The sequence below is a fragment of the Xenopus laevis genome, chromosome 4L (assembly GCF_017654675.1).
Source record: "Xenopus laevis strain J_2021 chromosome 4L, Xenopus_laevis_v10.1, whole genome shotgun sequence".
NCBI classification, from domain to species: domain Eukaryota; kingdom Metazoa; phylum Chordata; class Amphibia; order Anura; family Pipidae; genus Xenopus; species Xenopus laevis.
Genome location: NC_054377.1, coordinates 105,314,730 through 105,331,315, shown reverse-complemented (window position 1 = coordinate 105,331,315; position 16,586 = coordinate 105,314,730). Strand labels below are relative to the sequence as shown.

The window sequence follows — 16,586 nt, the reverse complement described above, 5'->3', positions numbered from 1 at the left end:
TCCTATTGGATTTTTAGAATTGTATTTATCAAAAGGTAAAAGTAAGAACTCACAATTTAATAAATACGCTTCTAAAAATCCCATAGGAATTAATATAAGTTAGTAGAATAGTTGAACTCATATTTTGATAAATCTGCTCTTTAATTTCAGATTTCATCTAGTCACCAGCACAACATTCTTTTCAACCATGAAGACTTGAGATATGTAGGACTAAACGAAACTGAAATATTCAGTCTATATGGGCAGATTTATCAAAATGTGAAATTAGTGTTTACCACAGAAACCCATTTTCTATTCAATCTTATGAGATTTTTAATTGTACATAAATAAATTGTATTCATCGATGGTTGAAAGTTGGAGTTCACCATTTGAGAAATATGATTCTATAGGAATATATATATATATATATTCCATAGGAATGAACAGAACAGAAGTATTAAAAACAGAGAGATCAGCAACATTTATTTCACACTTTTTTATTGGGCTGTGCAAAAGCGTGTGTTTGTGCAGTTTTATCACACTGCAGATGAATTAACTAAAATGTGTTTTCATGCAAACAAGCCAATTGACATTTAGACAGAAAAAAAACGTCGGTAGAATGTGTTTTTAGAATACCACCATTCACATGCCATATTTTGTGCCTTTAGACTCCAGCTGATGGCCTTTTTCTCACTTCTGCAGTCTTTCACTGACCTCTCAGTCTCATATATTCATGTTCTTGAAGCCAATACCTTGGCATTCAATTATATTACAGTCTGTATTTGCCTCTTCACACTTCTTTACTGTAAACTTGGCCTGTCAGGATTGAAAGGAATAAGTGGTGTTATTATTCAACACAGTTACTGCTTGTTGAGATAACTGAATATTCAATGAGCACCAAGATATATAATGGTTGCCGGAACAATTGAAGTTCTTTGTACCAACATTCTGCTATTCAATCATAAAAATGTGCAATTTTAACAGTTTTGTCCCTGCGTATAGATCTCACATATAGATATCCTACAGTTAAGTTGCTTTTTAATGTATTTTCTTTTATATCCCAGACTGTTCTTGAAAACAATCTTTGACAACAGGGTGTGGCAGTGCATATAAAATCAGCTATATAAACTATGCTCCAGGTTATGGTCCTACTGTACCTTAGTAAGCTGCTCTGCAAAATGGATAGCAGTTTGTGTGTGCAGGGTCAGAGGTCCTGTCTTGATCTGAGAGATTCCATCAGCTAGAGCCATAAATATAATCAGCTGCAAGACAAAGAAAAATGCAGACTATTATCAGAAAAAAGTATATTACTCTATAACCCTACTGAAACATGTTTACGTGTAAGTATATTAGAAGCCAACTCAGGATTTCATGAACTGATACAAATAAACACATTCCAAATTATTATAGTCAAACCTGTATGTGAAGCATATGGGTACATGAAGCAGAGTTGGTTTAGAGTATAGGTTTTATCCATTCATTTCTCAACTAACATACCGTATAAGGATATTGCACTGCCAACTGTGCAATATAAGGGTATCCAAAGCCAGTGTAGAGTCCTATCCGCATTTAAAAGCATGCAGCTGCAGGCCACGTGCTTTTACATAGTTTATGAAACTCTGAAGTGAATTCTGATGTCTATATTTCACACTAATGGACTGTGGAAGACCAGTTAGACCAGGTATTGGGTAGAATGACCACTTGTTCACCTAGATACACTTGAAAGCTCAACTGAACTATTTAACTACATATATACCCATTTCATGAAATAAGGGGCCCTAGACAAAGGTTTGACCTTCAAAGGGGTTCCATGACCAAAGGTTGAACCTTCAAGTGACAATTTAAAAAAAAGGCTGGCAAGCACTAATTTGAAGGGACAAGTGTCTAAGCAGTCAAACATAGCTTTGCATTTTACATATAACTAATATAAGGATATATTTCACCCAATATTATTTTTTAGTAGACGTGTAAATCTGATTTTATCTGACTTTATTATTTTGACACCCACACTCTGCTGCCATTTGCTTCCTCTAAATTCTAATCAAACTCCTACACCCAAAGCATTCTGCCCAAAACCATTATTCTGCATTATTATTATTTGCTGACTCAGAAGTGCTATTACTGTACTTACCCCCACTCCAAATATATTATATTATATACAGTATATATTTAAAAAAAAAGTTTTTGTCTTCAATAAATTAATCTTTATTTTTGTAAGTCCTGTGAGTGCAACTTCTTGAGTGAAATATACTGTGTGTGTATATATATATATATATATATATATATATATATATATATATATATATATATATATATATATATATATATATATATATTCTCACAAAACTGGAGCACTCATGCATGAAAAAACAGCTGCCTGGGTGCAGTAATCAAAGATTATGTAGACCAAAAATACTATACAAAAACCGCACTCACAGGACTTTATACAGGTGCAAAAAAGATCTATTTATTTTTTACAACGTTTCGGCTTCTATTACTGAAGCCTTTCTATTACTGAAGCCTTGAGAAAGGCTTCAGTAATAGAAGCCGAAACGTCGTAAAAAATAAATAGATCTTTTTTGCACCTGTATAAAGTCCTGTGAGTGCGGTTTTTGTATAGTATTTTTGGTCTATATATATATATATATATATATATATATTTGCCTCACTCACACTACAGTATTTCTAGATCTTGGGAATATAAACCAATGCATTTTGCATTTTTTTGCTCTAGCAATTTCTAAGGCTCATGGGATCACTTCACTCTTTCTTGCATTATACAAGTATGGCACCTGTTATCCAGAATGACGTAGGGTTTTCTGCATAAGAGGTCTTTCCGTAATTTGGATCTCAATAGGATTATTTTGCCCCTAACAGGGATTAATTATATTTTAGTTGGGAACAAGTACAAGGTACTGTTTTCTAATAACAGAGAAACAAGAAAATATGTTCTGAGCTTTGTGGATAACGGATTCCATAGATGTATACAAATACAGTTCTATTCACCTCTTTTAGCTGGTCCTGAAGATACTCATCCACACTCCATACTCCATGGCGCAGTGTCTAAGCAGTCAAACATATCTTTGCACCTTACATATAACTAATTTAAGGATATATTTCACCCAATATTATTTTTTAGTAGACGTGTAAATCTAATTTTATCTGGCTTTTTACATTTATACTATTATGATATTATAACTTTCACATCAAGATATAAGATAAATACTGTATTCAACAAGATGAATATAACCATTATTTCCAGAGTCTGGAGATCACATTTGCATTTGCGGGACTCATCACTTCAAGCACTTTGGGTGTAAAAGTCTTACAAAGTTAAAATAATAGTACATTCCCACCCCATCACATTCAGGTATGTATTTTATGCTTTGTTTGTTGTCTTCCATACATGTAACAGAAATATTCCAGCTGTGCGGTTTGTAAATGTATTCAGCATCAAGATCTATCTAATATAGTTAGTTAGCCAAAAATGTAATATATAAAGGCTGGAGTGATTTGATGTATAATAAAACAGGCAGAATCCAACTTCCTGCTTTTCAGCTCTATAACTCTGAGCTAGTCAGCGACTTGAAGGGGGGCCACATGGTACATTTCTGTTCAGTGAGTTTGTAATTGACCCTCAGCATTCAGCTCAGATTCAAAAGCAACAGATATGACCCATGTGGCCCCCCCTCAAGTCTCTGATTGGTTACTGCCTGGTAACCAGGGTAACCAGTCAGTGTAAACCAAGAGAGCTGAAAAGTAGTGTTGTGACTGACGTGTTATACATGAAATCACTCCAGCCTTTATACATTACATTTTTGGCTAACTAACTATATTAGAAACATTTTTTATTTTGCACAGCCTATCTATTTACCCAGTTTTTATTTTTACACTGAACAATTCCTTTAATGCATAAGGATATGTCATTATCTGCACATAAATTATATCTTATTCTAAGGAAAGCAAACCTAGTTCCTTCTACAATGAATGTGGTACTCCTCCTTTAAGTTACTTAGTATGTTACTGAATGTTTTTTTTTTTTTTTTTTATTTGGCTTCCTCTTTTGATCCTTTACAGTTTTTAATGGGGGTCCATGACCGCCCGTAGTAAAAATAATATTGCTCTGTTAGACTACAATCATATTGTTATAACTTACTACTTATCTTTCTATACAAGGTCTCTCTTATTCTGCTTCAAATCTGTTTTTCTAATCACTGCCTGGTCGCTAGACTATGTTGGACTAGCCAGAAAAAGTTATATAATTCACAAATCACAAAAAAGAAAATCAAGACTACTTCACAACTGTCTCAGAATATCACTGCCTAAATCACAACAATTAAAGGAAAACTATACCCCCCAAACAATGTAGGTCTCTATTAAAAGATACTGAGTAAAACAGCTCATGTGTAAAACCCTGCTTCATGTAAATGAACCATTATCATAATAATATACTTTTTTAGTAGTATGTGCCATTGGGTAATCATAAATAGAAAATTGCCATTTTAAAAAATAAGGGCCGCCCCCTGAGATCGTAAGATTCACTGTGTACACATACAAACCACATGTAAGGTCACATGAGCCAATTAACAGACAGAGTTCTGCCTTTTGCTTCGTCACTTCTTCCTGTTACAGTTAGTGTTGTAGTATTTCTGGTCAGGTGATCTCTGAGGCAGCACAGATAGAGTCACGAAATGGTGGTTCAAGGCAAGAGATGTAAAAGGGCAATATTTATGTAAATATATATTCCAGTTTGGTAAGATTCTTTAATATGTCATTCAATTTGATATAAACTATATGTTGCTTAAGTATTCATTTTGGGGGTATAGTTTTCCTTTAATTAAAAGGTTATCTACCCCTTTAATTCTATCTACTTTTGTTCATTTAATTGCCTTTCTTTGTGATGTTTCCAACCCTAACATGTAATCTACAAAATGTACAATGTTTATATTTCATAGATTTAATATAGCATGATTACTGGTAGATTTATAAATATATATATATATATATATATATATGATACATTTAAAATAATAACTTATAAAGGCTGAAAACATAACATTAGAAAAATTAATCCATTTTACAATGTTAACACACTTTAAAGAAACGAAGTTTAATGTATTACCTTGTGAATTGTTAATATGACATTCTATAATGGACAGAAAATATTCACTTCTTAGCACTGCGCATCTGAACAGTTATCTAGAAAACATGCTGCACAGCACCAGAGCTTGTGGTTCCCAGACACAAATTGTGCACTAGAGTATTCTGAACGTCATGTCAGAGTCAGCTTTCATCTTCCTTCCCATTAGCTTAAAATTGGCAACACGATCTGCTCTTAATGTTTCTCCACTGACTGCTGACACCCACACCCTGCTGCCATTTGCTTCCTCTAAATTCTAATCAAACTCCTATGCCCAAAGCATTCTGCCCAAAACCATTATCCTGCATTATTATTCAGCACTGACAACTCAGAAGTGCTATTACTGTACTTCCTCCTCTCCTACTTTTATCTCTATGGGGCAGATTTATCAAAGGTCAAAGTGAATTTTCGAATTAAAAAACTTCGTTTTTGGGTACTTCGATCATCTAATAGGCCAAATTCGACTAAGACTTCAATTCGAAATGAAAAACCTTAGAAAATTCGACCACTCAAAAATCGAAGTACCGTCTCTTTAAAAAACTTCGACTTAGACACTTTGCCACCTTAAACCTGCCGAATTGCTGTTTAGCCTATGAACCTATCTGAGGCTTTTGGGCAAGTTGAGAAGTCAAAGGTTTTTTTTTTTGAAAAATCCTTTGAATCATTCGATTCGAAGGGTTAAATCCTTAGATCGTACAATTTTACTTTGATCGTACTTCGATCGAATAAGGCCGTTTTCACTGGAAAAAATACATTGACCATACATTCGATGGTTGAATTTCGAAGTTTTTTTACTTCGAAATTCGATCCTTGATACTCAAAGTACCCAACAAACAGTGAAATTGTCTTAAATACACATACTGGTGGGAAAAACAGCAATGATGAAGTACATGCATCGTCACAAGACCAGCGACTCATTTAAACATCGCACTGAAGTTATAATATATAATCCATAAAATTAAAATTTACTAATATGTACATTTAAATGCTACGTGTCAAGATGTATCATATCAGGTAAGATTCAAAACAAAGCAAAATGCAACACTTATCTTTATGGCAACATTGTACCAGTCACATACATAATGTAATTATACCCTACCTAAAAAACATTGTTGCCCATGTTGCTAATGTGCTAAAAAATTTAGAAGGTATTTAAAATTGGCCCTCAGTATGCATCTCCTGACAATAAAATGCAATAATTATCTACATTATCATTTGTCAACTGAAATTACAATAACTACCTCCGAACTTAGTTATATTAAATGGGTTGATTAATGGAACATATGTAACTGCCAATCAATTAGTCAATACATTAAGGGGATAAATTATTCTAACTGATATTTGTGAGAGGAGCACCTACTGGCACCTATGGTACTTAAATAAAAATATGAATAACATGTTAAAAAGCTAAAAATATTAAAATATAGAAATTTGATCACCCGAGGGGTATAGTCATTTGGATAGTGCCACTTAATATAACTTAGTTCGGAAATATATATGTAAGGTAGTTATTGTAATTTCAGTTGACAAATAATGATAATGTAGATCATTATTGAATTTTATGGTCAGGAGATGTTTACCAAGGGCCAATTTTAAATATCTTCTCAATTTTTTAGCACATCAGCAACAACGTTTTTTAGGTAGAATATAATTATGTATATGACTGTTACAAAGTTGCCATAAAGATAACAGTGTTGCATTTTGCTTTGTTTTTAATCTTACCTGATATTATGATACATCTTGACACGTAGCATTTAAATGTACATATCAGCAAGTTTTAATTTTATGGATTATATATTACAACTTCAGTGCGATGTTTAAATGAGAGTCGCTGGTCTTGTGACGATGCATGTATGTCATCATTGCTGTTTTTCCCGCCAGTATTTGTATTAAAGTCAATTTCACGGTTTGTTGGGTACTTTGAGAAAGGCCCTGGAGGGGCCAAAACGTTACTCCATAACCCTATAATAAAGGCATCCAAACAGTTTTTTGCGAGTGCTGGCATCCCTTGGATGTATATATATAAAAATATATAGTAGCCTCACTGAGACAGAGATCTTCTTTCTGTACAGTATTTTTAGTCTTGGGAACATAAACCAATGCATTTTTTTGCTCTAGCAATTTCTAAAGCTCATGGCATCACTTCACTCTTTCATGCATTATACAAGTATGGCATTCTGTTATACAGAATGACCTAGAGTTTTCTGCATAAGGGGTCTTTCAGTAATTTGGATCTCTACGTTATTAAACCCAATAGGATTGTTTTGCCGTCAACAGGGCTTAATTATATCTTAGTTGGGATCAAGTACAAGGTACTGTTTTATAATTACAGAGAAAAAATATATGTTTTAAAATGTTCTTCGGGAGATGGCCTTCCCATAAATTGAAGCTTTCTGGATAACTGATATACATATACATATACATTTCTATTCACCCTCTTTTACCTGATCCTGAAGATACTCATCCACACAGCCTCCATGGCGCAGGTTCCGAAGAAGAATCTCAGCAGCCTCCATTCCTACTCGATCAGTAGTAACCCCTAAGAGCAAAGAGATTAAAGGGGTTGTTCAACTTTCAAACACTTTCAGTTCAGTTGTTTTTGGACAGTACATCAAAAATAAATCGTTTTTTGGGTTGCTTTTCATTTTTTATTTTTGGTCAGTTGATACATTTCTCAGCAGCATCTGTGAAACATTAGCAGCTGTTCTATCAACATCTAACATTCATGAAACTCAGGAATTTTGCTCAAAAGGGCCAAAATTAAGAAATATATCAACTAATGTATCAAATTAGAACAGTTTACATAGTTCTTCTCAGAAGAAGATGAAAATGAAACAGAAAAGCAATGACAATGGAAAAATGGTAGGTGAAGAACAGGAGTGTATCAGCCTTTCAGCCTTTCTCTGCAAGCACATAATAACCAAGTTGTAACCCTTTCCTACTGTAATATTCTATACCTTTTTATTACAAACCACAGAAAAAACACAGTACATACTGTATATGGGTAACACATGAAGTGACAGGTTACCTTTTTTACCCAGAGCAGACCCTGCAAATAAACAGCCGGTGGATGTCTCTGCAACAATGCTATTTGAAGACAGAATATTATATGTTTAACATCACACAACTTCACGAAGTCAAAAAAAAGTAATACAAGTTTGCAGAAGTGCAGTAACCAATAGCAACCATTAAGATACTTTTAAACAGATGACCAGTAAATTCTATTGATTAGCTGCTATGGGTCACTGTACCTAGGCAAATGTAAAGCCTTTTATAGCATAACTCCCTAAAAGTTAAAGGGCAACTGTCATTATTATAAAAATCCACTAACTCTTATCAGAGTTACATGTGTTATAAACCTGTCAGAATTGGGTTTCACTAATTAAAAGAGTTGTTTGGATACTTAGAGTAAGCTTCATACTGGTTGTGATTCTGATCTACATGTATGTTGCCAGCAAGAGCATCGTCACCAAGCCACAAACCAACTTACATGATGCCACTGCCATTTGCAACAGCTGTGTCTTTAGGTTCCTGTACAGCTTGAATATTTACATGTAGGTCTCTGAGTTCGCTGCGAATACACCTCACTGCTGCTGAAGCCATGTCCTTTGCCATCTGGGAAACAAAAAACAATTACACAAGATTTAAATCAGCCATATAAGGTGAAACTTTTAAAATACAAACAAGACAATAATATTTATACAGGGCAGTATTTGGTTATTGCACATACAATTCTTCATCCATGTAGTTTTTAAATATTGTGTTATATGTAAAACAGACTGCAAGTTACTAATGCATTATTTGGAGATAATATGAGATATAATGGCATTGTCATCAAGAAAGGCTTTCTCTCTGTAATACAAGGCAAATATTTAATTCTGCCTTTTGTGTTTTGCATGTTTTTGCAAATAGCAGGATATATTTAAATAGATATATTATAAAATTATGTGTTACGTGTTTGTACAACAGTAATAATATAGTGAATAGAGTACCCCCTCTTGTAAATCATAAGGATATTATAAGTTACCGAGGAGTTTAAGGACCATATAAAGACATGAGTCCAAAGACCTGTTTTTATACAGGTCATGTAACTCCGAGGTAACTTCTAATATCCTCATATTTTGCAACAGGGATACTTTACTTATGATAATACACAAGTTTCAGTGAGTCATGTGACAAACTACATCAGTACTCACCGTTTATAAGGATATAATTTACAATATATTCATGGCTTTTGTGTATTATATACTTATAATGAATATGTACATGTGGTTAATAAAATACGTTAAGGCTAGCAACAATGTGTATTACGGCTATCTGAGAAGTGGAACCATGTTCACTTACCCTTTACTCTGGAGCTCTACAGAGACCAGCAAGGACAAAAATATTTTGACCAAAATGTGGTACAACCACCTTATTTTTATTGTAATATTTCAAGAAATTTAAACTAGCTGACTTACTACTGCTACTAATCATTTTTTTTTTCATTAGGCAAAATTTTATTTTGGGTTTCAAAACCCTTTAAGTATTATTGCACGTTCCACAGCAGACGACTGCAGAAGGATATCCAAAAATTTAAAGACAAATATGCTATAAGTGTTTGGTAGACTTGTAAAAAGAGTGAGAGTATTTACTGCCAGCAAAGAAACGCCTAACACCGTCTATGCTGCCCTCGATTAAAAGGGCGGTTCACCTTTAAGTTAACTTTTAGTATGTTATAGAATGGCCAATTCTAAGCAACTTTTCAATTAGTCTTCATTATTTTATTTTATTTTTTTTATAGTTTTTGCATTATTTGCCTTCTTCTTCTCACTCTTTCCAGCTTTCAAATGGGGGTCACTGACCCCTTCTAAAAACAAATGCTTTGTAAGGCTACACCCTCTCCTATTCATATTCCAGTCTCTTATTCGAATCAATGCATGATTGCTAGGGTAAATTGGATCCTAGCAACCAGATTGCTGAAATTGTAAAGTGTACAAATATTAAAAAATGAAAACCAATTGCAAATTGTCTCAGAATATCAATCTCTACGTCAAACTAAAAGTTATCTCAAAGGTGAACAACCCCTTTAAGTTGAATGAAAACCACTTGTCACCTTTGGTACATCTTGCCCAAATATGCCCAATAGAAACCCAGTGATAGTGTCATCAAGCAGCACCATATCATCACACTAGGTTTCTGTTGAGGCCTTAAACACATAAAGCAGCTGCCTGTACACCTATCCGTGAGGAAGTGGAGAAATTTCTACGAAACGTGTTTGTAGCCTTTTAAAAATATTTTTTTTCTATACATTAATGAAATGAAATGTTGCCTAATTACATTCAGAGTTGCCAACTTCGGGCGACTTCAGAAAACGAAGTCATGCAAAGGCAAACCGTAACCTTCATGAACTCTGATGTATGGTGTGGCACCAAGAAATTGGCATACAACAGATGCAACATCATTATTTATTCTGATCTGGCCACTGCATATGTAAATAACAGTTCCATCACTCATATCTTAGAATCAAATGTTCCCAGCTTACGATATTATTTCTACTCCTACATAAAATGATATAAATAATTGTATTAATATGAAAGAAATTCAAATGTTGCTTTGATGTGCACCTGCTATCTCACTGCATATACATATCACAGAACTCTTACATAATATTGATACAATGCATGTATTACACTCACCTTATAAGGCAAAACCCCAGCTACAAAGGCCCGGCCATAGATTTTAGTAACTGAGCCTCGATCAACCAGATTAATTGGGTTTAAGTGCTTGACAGGGGACACCTTGACAAGTATCTCCCCACCTCCACGAGGATAATAACCCCTAGAAGAGACAAGAGAGAAACTAAGAACTTGGTCCATGCAATATGTCATTTCTTGTACCTAATAAAAGCTTATGCATATGCACAATGCTAGCCCCACAGGAAGAAGCGACAGGTAAATGGTTAGTCACCTGGAAGGTCTATAACAAGGTTGCTCTGCATTACAACTAAGCTACTCAGAACCATTACCTGGATTTTTCAGTTACTTTCATGGCACTAGGTCACCGTCTTCCATGGCTTTGTTCATATGGTGGAACATAGACTCAACAAATTAATAATAACTGGGTATATGTGCTTAAAATTATCAATGCAATGTAATAAAGTGCTACAGTGCTAAGTACAGCCCATGATTACCTTCGTTTGATGTCACAGTCCAGTTTAAAGGAGAAATGTTCTACAATGGGTTTAAATACCTGCAATAGAAGAGGACAGTATTAATATGAAACTTTGGGAAATATATGCTAAACATAATCTTTATTTACAGTACAGATACATACAATGTTGACTTTTCCACTGAGTATAATAAGATGAATATGTGACATGTGCCTACAGACTGGTGTAATTTAACATGTAACTAATGAACCTACATTTACCTGATTATCATTATTTTGGTTACGTAGGTTCTGTGCATTACATGCAGATAATGGAAGAATGGGCCAACCCTACCTTGTCCCCAGTCCACTGAATATGTTTAATTATGCATTAGTATTACTGTGTTTCAATTGTTACGTTACATGCAATATGAGTGTACAGTAGAGCTCTTTTATTAGGTTTACCATTATTTCTTTGTAAACAGCACAGCAACTTCTATTCAACACTGTGAAGTAGAAACAATACAACAGCTAGAAATAGATCAGTATCTCTGAAGCAGAAAAGGCTTGTCAGGTGGAAAAACATTTCCATTACTGCTTGTGAAAGGCCCTTACAAGCATAGCTTATTGTCCTTTGTGCATACTTGTGCGTATAAAGAAGAAGAATTTCAATACTGAGTGAAAATTTTAAAGGGGACCAAATCCTATTTTATCATGTTAGTCAAGCAATATTTACTTTAATTACACTGTATAGATTATTTGAATCTTGTTTCCATCAGTCTGGGAATTCATAATTATAGCAAACAGACAGGAGCCATTTTGTGGACACTGTTATTAAGACAAGCCTTGCATCATCTCAAAATCTTGTTTGTGCACCAGAATGGGGAACCTGATGTCCATCCCCATGCCCTGGTTGCACAATTATATAGTTAAGAGAACAGGGGAATGTGGGGAAAGCAGTGACATCTAGGAAGTACTGAATGGAAAGTGAAAGTAATTGCTTGCCCCACCTCTATGCCTAAGGCATAGAGGAGGGGCCGGCAATATTTGATTGACAGCTGAGATTTTTAACAGCTATGAAGCTTTAATAAAAAAAAAAAAAAGAATATGGATTTCATGTTTAATTTGAAAAGGACTTTTATTAGAGAGCTTTTTATGTCTAGGTGACAGATCCACTTTAAGTACAAATTGTATGAGTGAATATCCTATATTGATGAATAGTGAACAAGTATGATTCTAGTTTGGAAATAGACTGAGGGGCCCATTGCTCTGTGTTTGATTGATTTGTGCTATTAGAAACATTAAATATACACACACATGCACCAGTGGTATAGATGTGAGTACACATGGTATTGATGCTTTCTAATATGTGCATATTATGCATTTCAGTGTGTGAGTATATAACTATAAACCGCTGATCACCATTGTTGTGTAGTCGATCTGTGGAGCCATCTCCGCATTAGTCCCTCCTTTCAGGATCAGTTCAGTTGGAGACTCAGCAAAGAGTACACAAGGCAGAGAGACTTGCAGCAACAAGCACACACTCCTAGGGACCGAAATGGAGGAAAAGAATAAAATATGAGGAAGAGTGATAAAGGGTTATACAGGTATGGGACCTGTTATCCAGAATGCTCGGGACCTGTGGTTTTCCAGATAAGCAGTCTTTACATAATTTGGATCCCTATACCTACTAAAAAATCATTCAAACATTAAATAAACCCAACAGGGTTGCCTTCAACATGGAATCATAATATCTTAGTTGGGATCAAGTGCAATCCGGTGCTCAGTTTTGGCATGCCAGATATTCAAAACGATAAAGGAACATTTATGAAAGTCACAAAGGTACCTGGGAGGCACTTCCTAAAAGCTTTATAACTTAAGGTTGAAGACGTTTTGTGTATTTCTAATTTTTTTTTCTCCTTCAAGATACTGATGCAGTCACCTTTCCATAAAGCATTATACAATACATTTGTTAAAGCATGTTCACCCGGCTGTCTTTGGATCAGCAGTTAATGTTCCACCTTTGATTTTTCCAGGAGCAAATTCTATCTCAGTGGAACCAATTTCTGCTTTCTCCAGCTTTCCACCACATAAGTCACGGACAGTTTGCAGCCCAGAGAGATGTTGTGGTCTAGGGAGATAAAGCAGAGAAAGCATGTAGCACTACTGAATATTGAGAATACTGGTATAAGAGAAACAGAAACTAAGGTTGGTGGGGATAGGCTTGTGTCTATTTCCGGTTTAAGTTTATCTTATAGTGAGAAATTCCTTTCTACGAGTTGTGTTGGAAATAAATTATGCCAGGACCCCCAAATGATGAGTCTGCTGTGCCATCACACCCTATACATGCATTAGTCAGAACTTTGGAAGGCTAGAGTGGGAGAGGACAGATACTGGAGGCTTGTGGGGAGATGGTGCAGGCTGAAAAAGCATGCGGGTACTACAAGTCTGGCCCCTGCTTTCCTTCAGCCCCATATTATTAGCCCAAAGATCATGTGGACTCCTTGGAATGTGGGCCATGGGCCCTCGCAACAAGTAAAATGGGTATTCTCTTTTTTTCCCTATGTTTTTATTGGTGGATGTTTGTATAAATAGTGATTTCCTATTGATCTCATTTAGCCTAGGATTAAGTGCTCATGGAGTACAAAGCACGTAAGGCAATAAAGAAGTTGTTCAAATAAACTTTTTTCATTTTTTAACTTAATTTTTTGGTTAAAGTTTTTTTTAAGTGCCTAATGCCCCTTTGTTTTCATTGGTTGGAGTATACAGTTTTTTTGCACCCCTTGCTGAGGGGCTGGGGCACCTGGGCCATGTTATAAAATTGGTGAAAATGTGTAGAATTTGGAGTGCTCAACCCTTCAAATGCAACCCGGTTAAGGGGTGCTTAATCTGGATGACCTTTTCTTTCCCAACAGGTCTAGCATACAATGTAGAAACAAACCAGCAGCACACTCATTGTAGTGAAATAAGTGAGATTGTTCTTTACTTATGTACATACAAGGTAAGGGCAACGTTTCCAAACTGGGCCGTTTATCAAGTTCTTTATAGGCTTGATAAAGGGCCCAGTGGGGTCCGAAACGTTGCCCTTACCTTGTATGTACATGGCTAAATAAACAACAATCTCACTTATTTCACTACAATCAGTGTGCTGCTGGTTTGTTTCTACATAATATTGGTGAAAGACTGTTTACAACATTTGTTTTCTACATTGGTACCGCATTTTACGTTTGCTTTATATAGTCTCATTTTGTAACAAGAGCCCCAGTGGAAAGAAATTGTCCAAACACAGGCAAGCATCTGAGCTGCCCTAGCTACTCCTCAATTATGACAAATCCCCACCTGCGGTCCAAAAAAATCCCCACCCCTTTTGCAGCCCATGAATTGCACTTTTCCATGTTACGGTCTCCCTCTGCCACAGGGTCCGTGAATTGCACATTTCCATGTTAGGGTCTCCCTCTGCCACAGGGTCCGTGAATTCAGTACCTTCTGTCCCTCCCCAATTGCAGCCTGGTAAGGAATAAGGTAAAAAGCAGCCTAACCTTAAGCCTGGTGTACTCCGACCAGCTCGGATCTGATGAACATGTAACCGTTTACCCAGCAGACACCCAAGAGCAGCGCAGATGCGAAGGATCTGACCACCCTAGAAAGAGAGGAGAAGGCTTAGCAAGTTGGCATGTAGACAAAGATAACAATCTTTAATGAGTGTCTATTATACACTGGAAGAGGACAACCTGTACTCACAAAAACCCACCACACTACAACGTCCTACCCTGGCATAAAGTTGTACCTTCTTATATAAACTGCAGTGCTTATTCCATACTTTGTTGACATGACTAACACACAATAATGAAGTGCTGCTTGCCACTAAGCACAGACAATTCTTACTACAGATAAAAATCTATTGTTATTTCTAGACACTGCTAGTGCACTTTCTAGCCAGCTGCACTGGAGCATATTCACAGTGGAGTTATTAGTGTCCCACACAAGTACAAGTGGATTACTCACCCCTTCCATGATGCTCCCATCTATATCCACGGTTTCCCCTTCCCCTGCCATTCTGACAGGCACACAGCGCTTGCTGGTTACCTGTATAAAGACGACACTGTTTTATAAAACATGTTGGATTTTTAATTACCATCATTTCCCTGATAAAGTCCCATAGGGGATTGAACCACATTTTTAGTTTATCTATATTATCTTTGTAACTTGTGTACCAATACAAGGACATTGTATTGAGTAGGCCATGTGACTCTCTTGAATTTAGTGTTACCACTATCCTTGGACCTGCTTTTGGGTCAAGCTTACAGATCATTTAACAGGTACTTTGTGATATATTCATACATATCTAAAACACTGTATTTGAATACAAGAACCTGCTAATCTCTGCCCTGACAACTGCGTAAGCGAGTTTAAATCAGCGATGTTACAAGGAATCATCATCTCCACTGCTGATTCTGACGCCTGAAACAATGTAGCAGAAGTCAGCTGATTAACAGGCCTGGCAGAGAACCGACTTCTGTCCGTTCTTTTAAAAACTAGAAGCAGAGAACAGAAAGAGGGGAAAAAACCTGCTTGCAATTGCATTATCAAATAACTTGAAAACTACTGGGAATAACTGTATGTAGGAAAGTTGCTTAGAATTCAGTTTTATTTCTCTAAGCAAACTATGGTTGGGGATCTGCTTTAACTTGACCAATCCCCATGCTGCTCTATCCTAACTGCAGCCTGTCTGCCCTGCTTCCTTGTCAATGACTAATATAACAGGAGGCCAAAATAAACCCAGTGTTTCTCCTGTCTCTGGGCAGACTGGACAATCAGCCTCTTAGCATATGTATTCTATTTGTATCTGGTATGAAATGGGTTAAGGTGGCAACGCTAGAGTTACTAGAATCTTGTCAGCGATATCTGATACTATGCTACATGTAAGAGTTACAGTTCAGCTCGTCACCCTCCAACTTTTGAAGAACTACATCTCCCAGAATCCTTACAAGGACAGCTCAAAAGAAGCAGGAAACAGGCAAGCCGGGTGTGTCCCCTATTACAATATATTTCATTTCAACTGCAAAGGAAAAATGACAGTACTCGCACCGCTAGAACTGGCAACAATTGCCGCGCCCACCGGAGCTGTATGACTGAGTTCTCCTGACAGCACTTCTTCCCAGCATGCACCCGGCTCCACATGCACACAGCCCGCCCCTTCCTGTCTGGGCTTTAACTCCTGCCTCGCTACGGGTAGGCAAGAACGGAATTGAACGGGGATGGGGATAGAGGCGGGGGAAGTGAAAGCGTGCACGTCATTTGAATAACATGCACCCGTTGTGGGTGAGACCATGATTCT

General features: G+C 36.2%; 1 protein-coding gene across 1 annotated transcript; it reads right to left on the bottom strand.

Annotated features, from left to right (window-relative positions):
• Window positions 1–460: 460 nt before the first annotated feature.
• On the bottom strand, window positions 461–16,398 carry rtca.L (RNA 3'-terminal phosphate cyclase; the record flags this gene model as incomplete). The annotated part of the gene is given in 13 exon segments (NM_001092565.1): window positions 461–629; window positions 656–795; window positions 1,137–1,241; window positions 7,564–7,658; window positions 8,148–8,206; window positions 8,610–8,734; window positions 10,798–10,939; window positions 11,292–11,350; window positions 12,671–12,794; window positions 13,236–13,379; window positions 14,788–14,888; window positions 15,254–15,334; window positions 16,337–16,398. Coding segments are annotated over 11 exon segments (1,098 nt in total). The 3' UTR covers window positions 461–629; window positions 656–702.
• Between the last annotated feature and the right edge of the window lie 188 nt (window positions 16,399–16,586).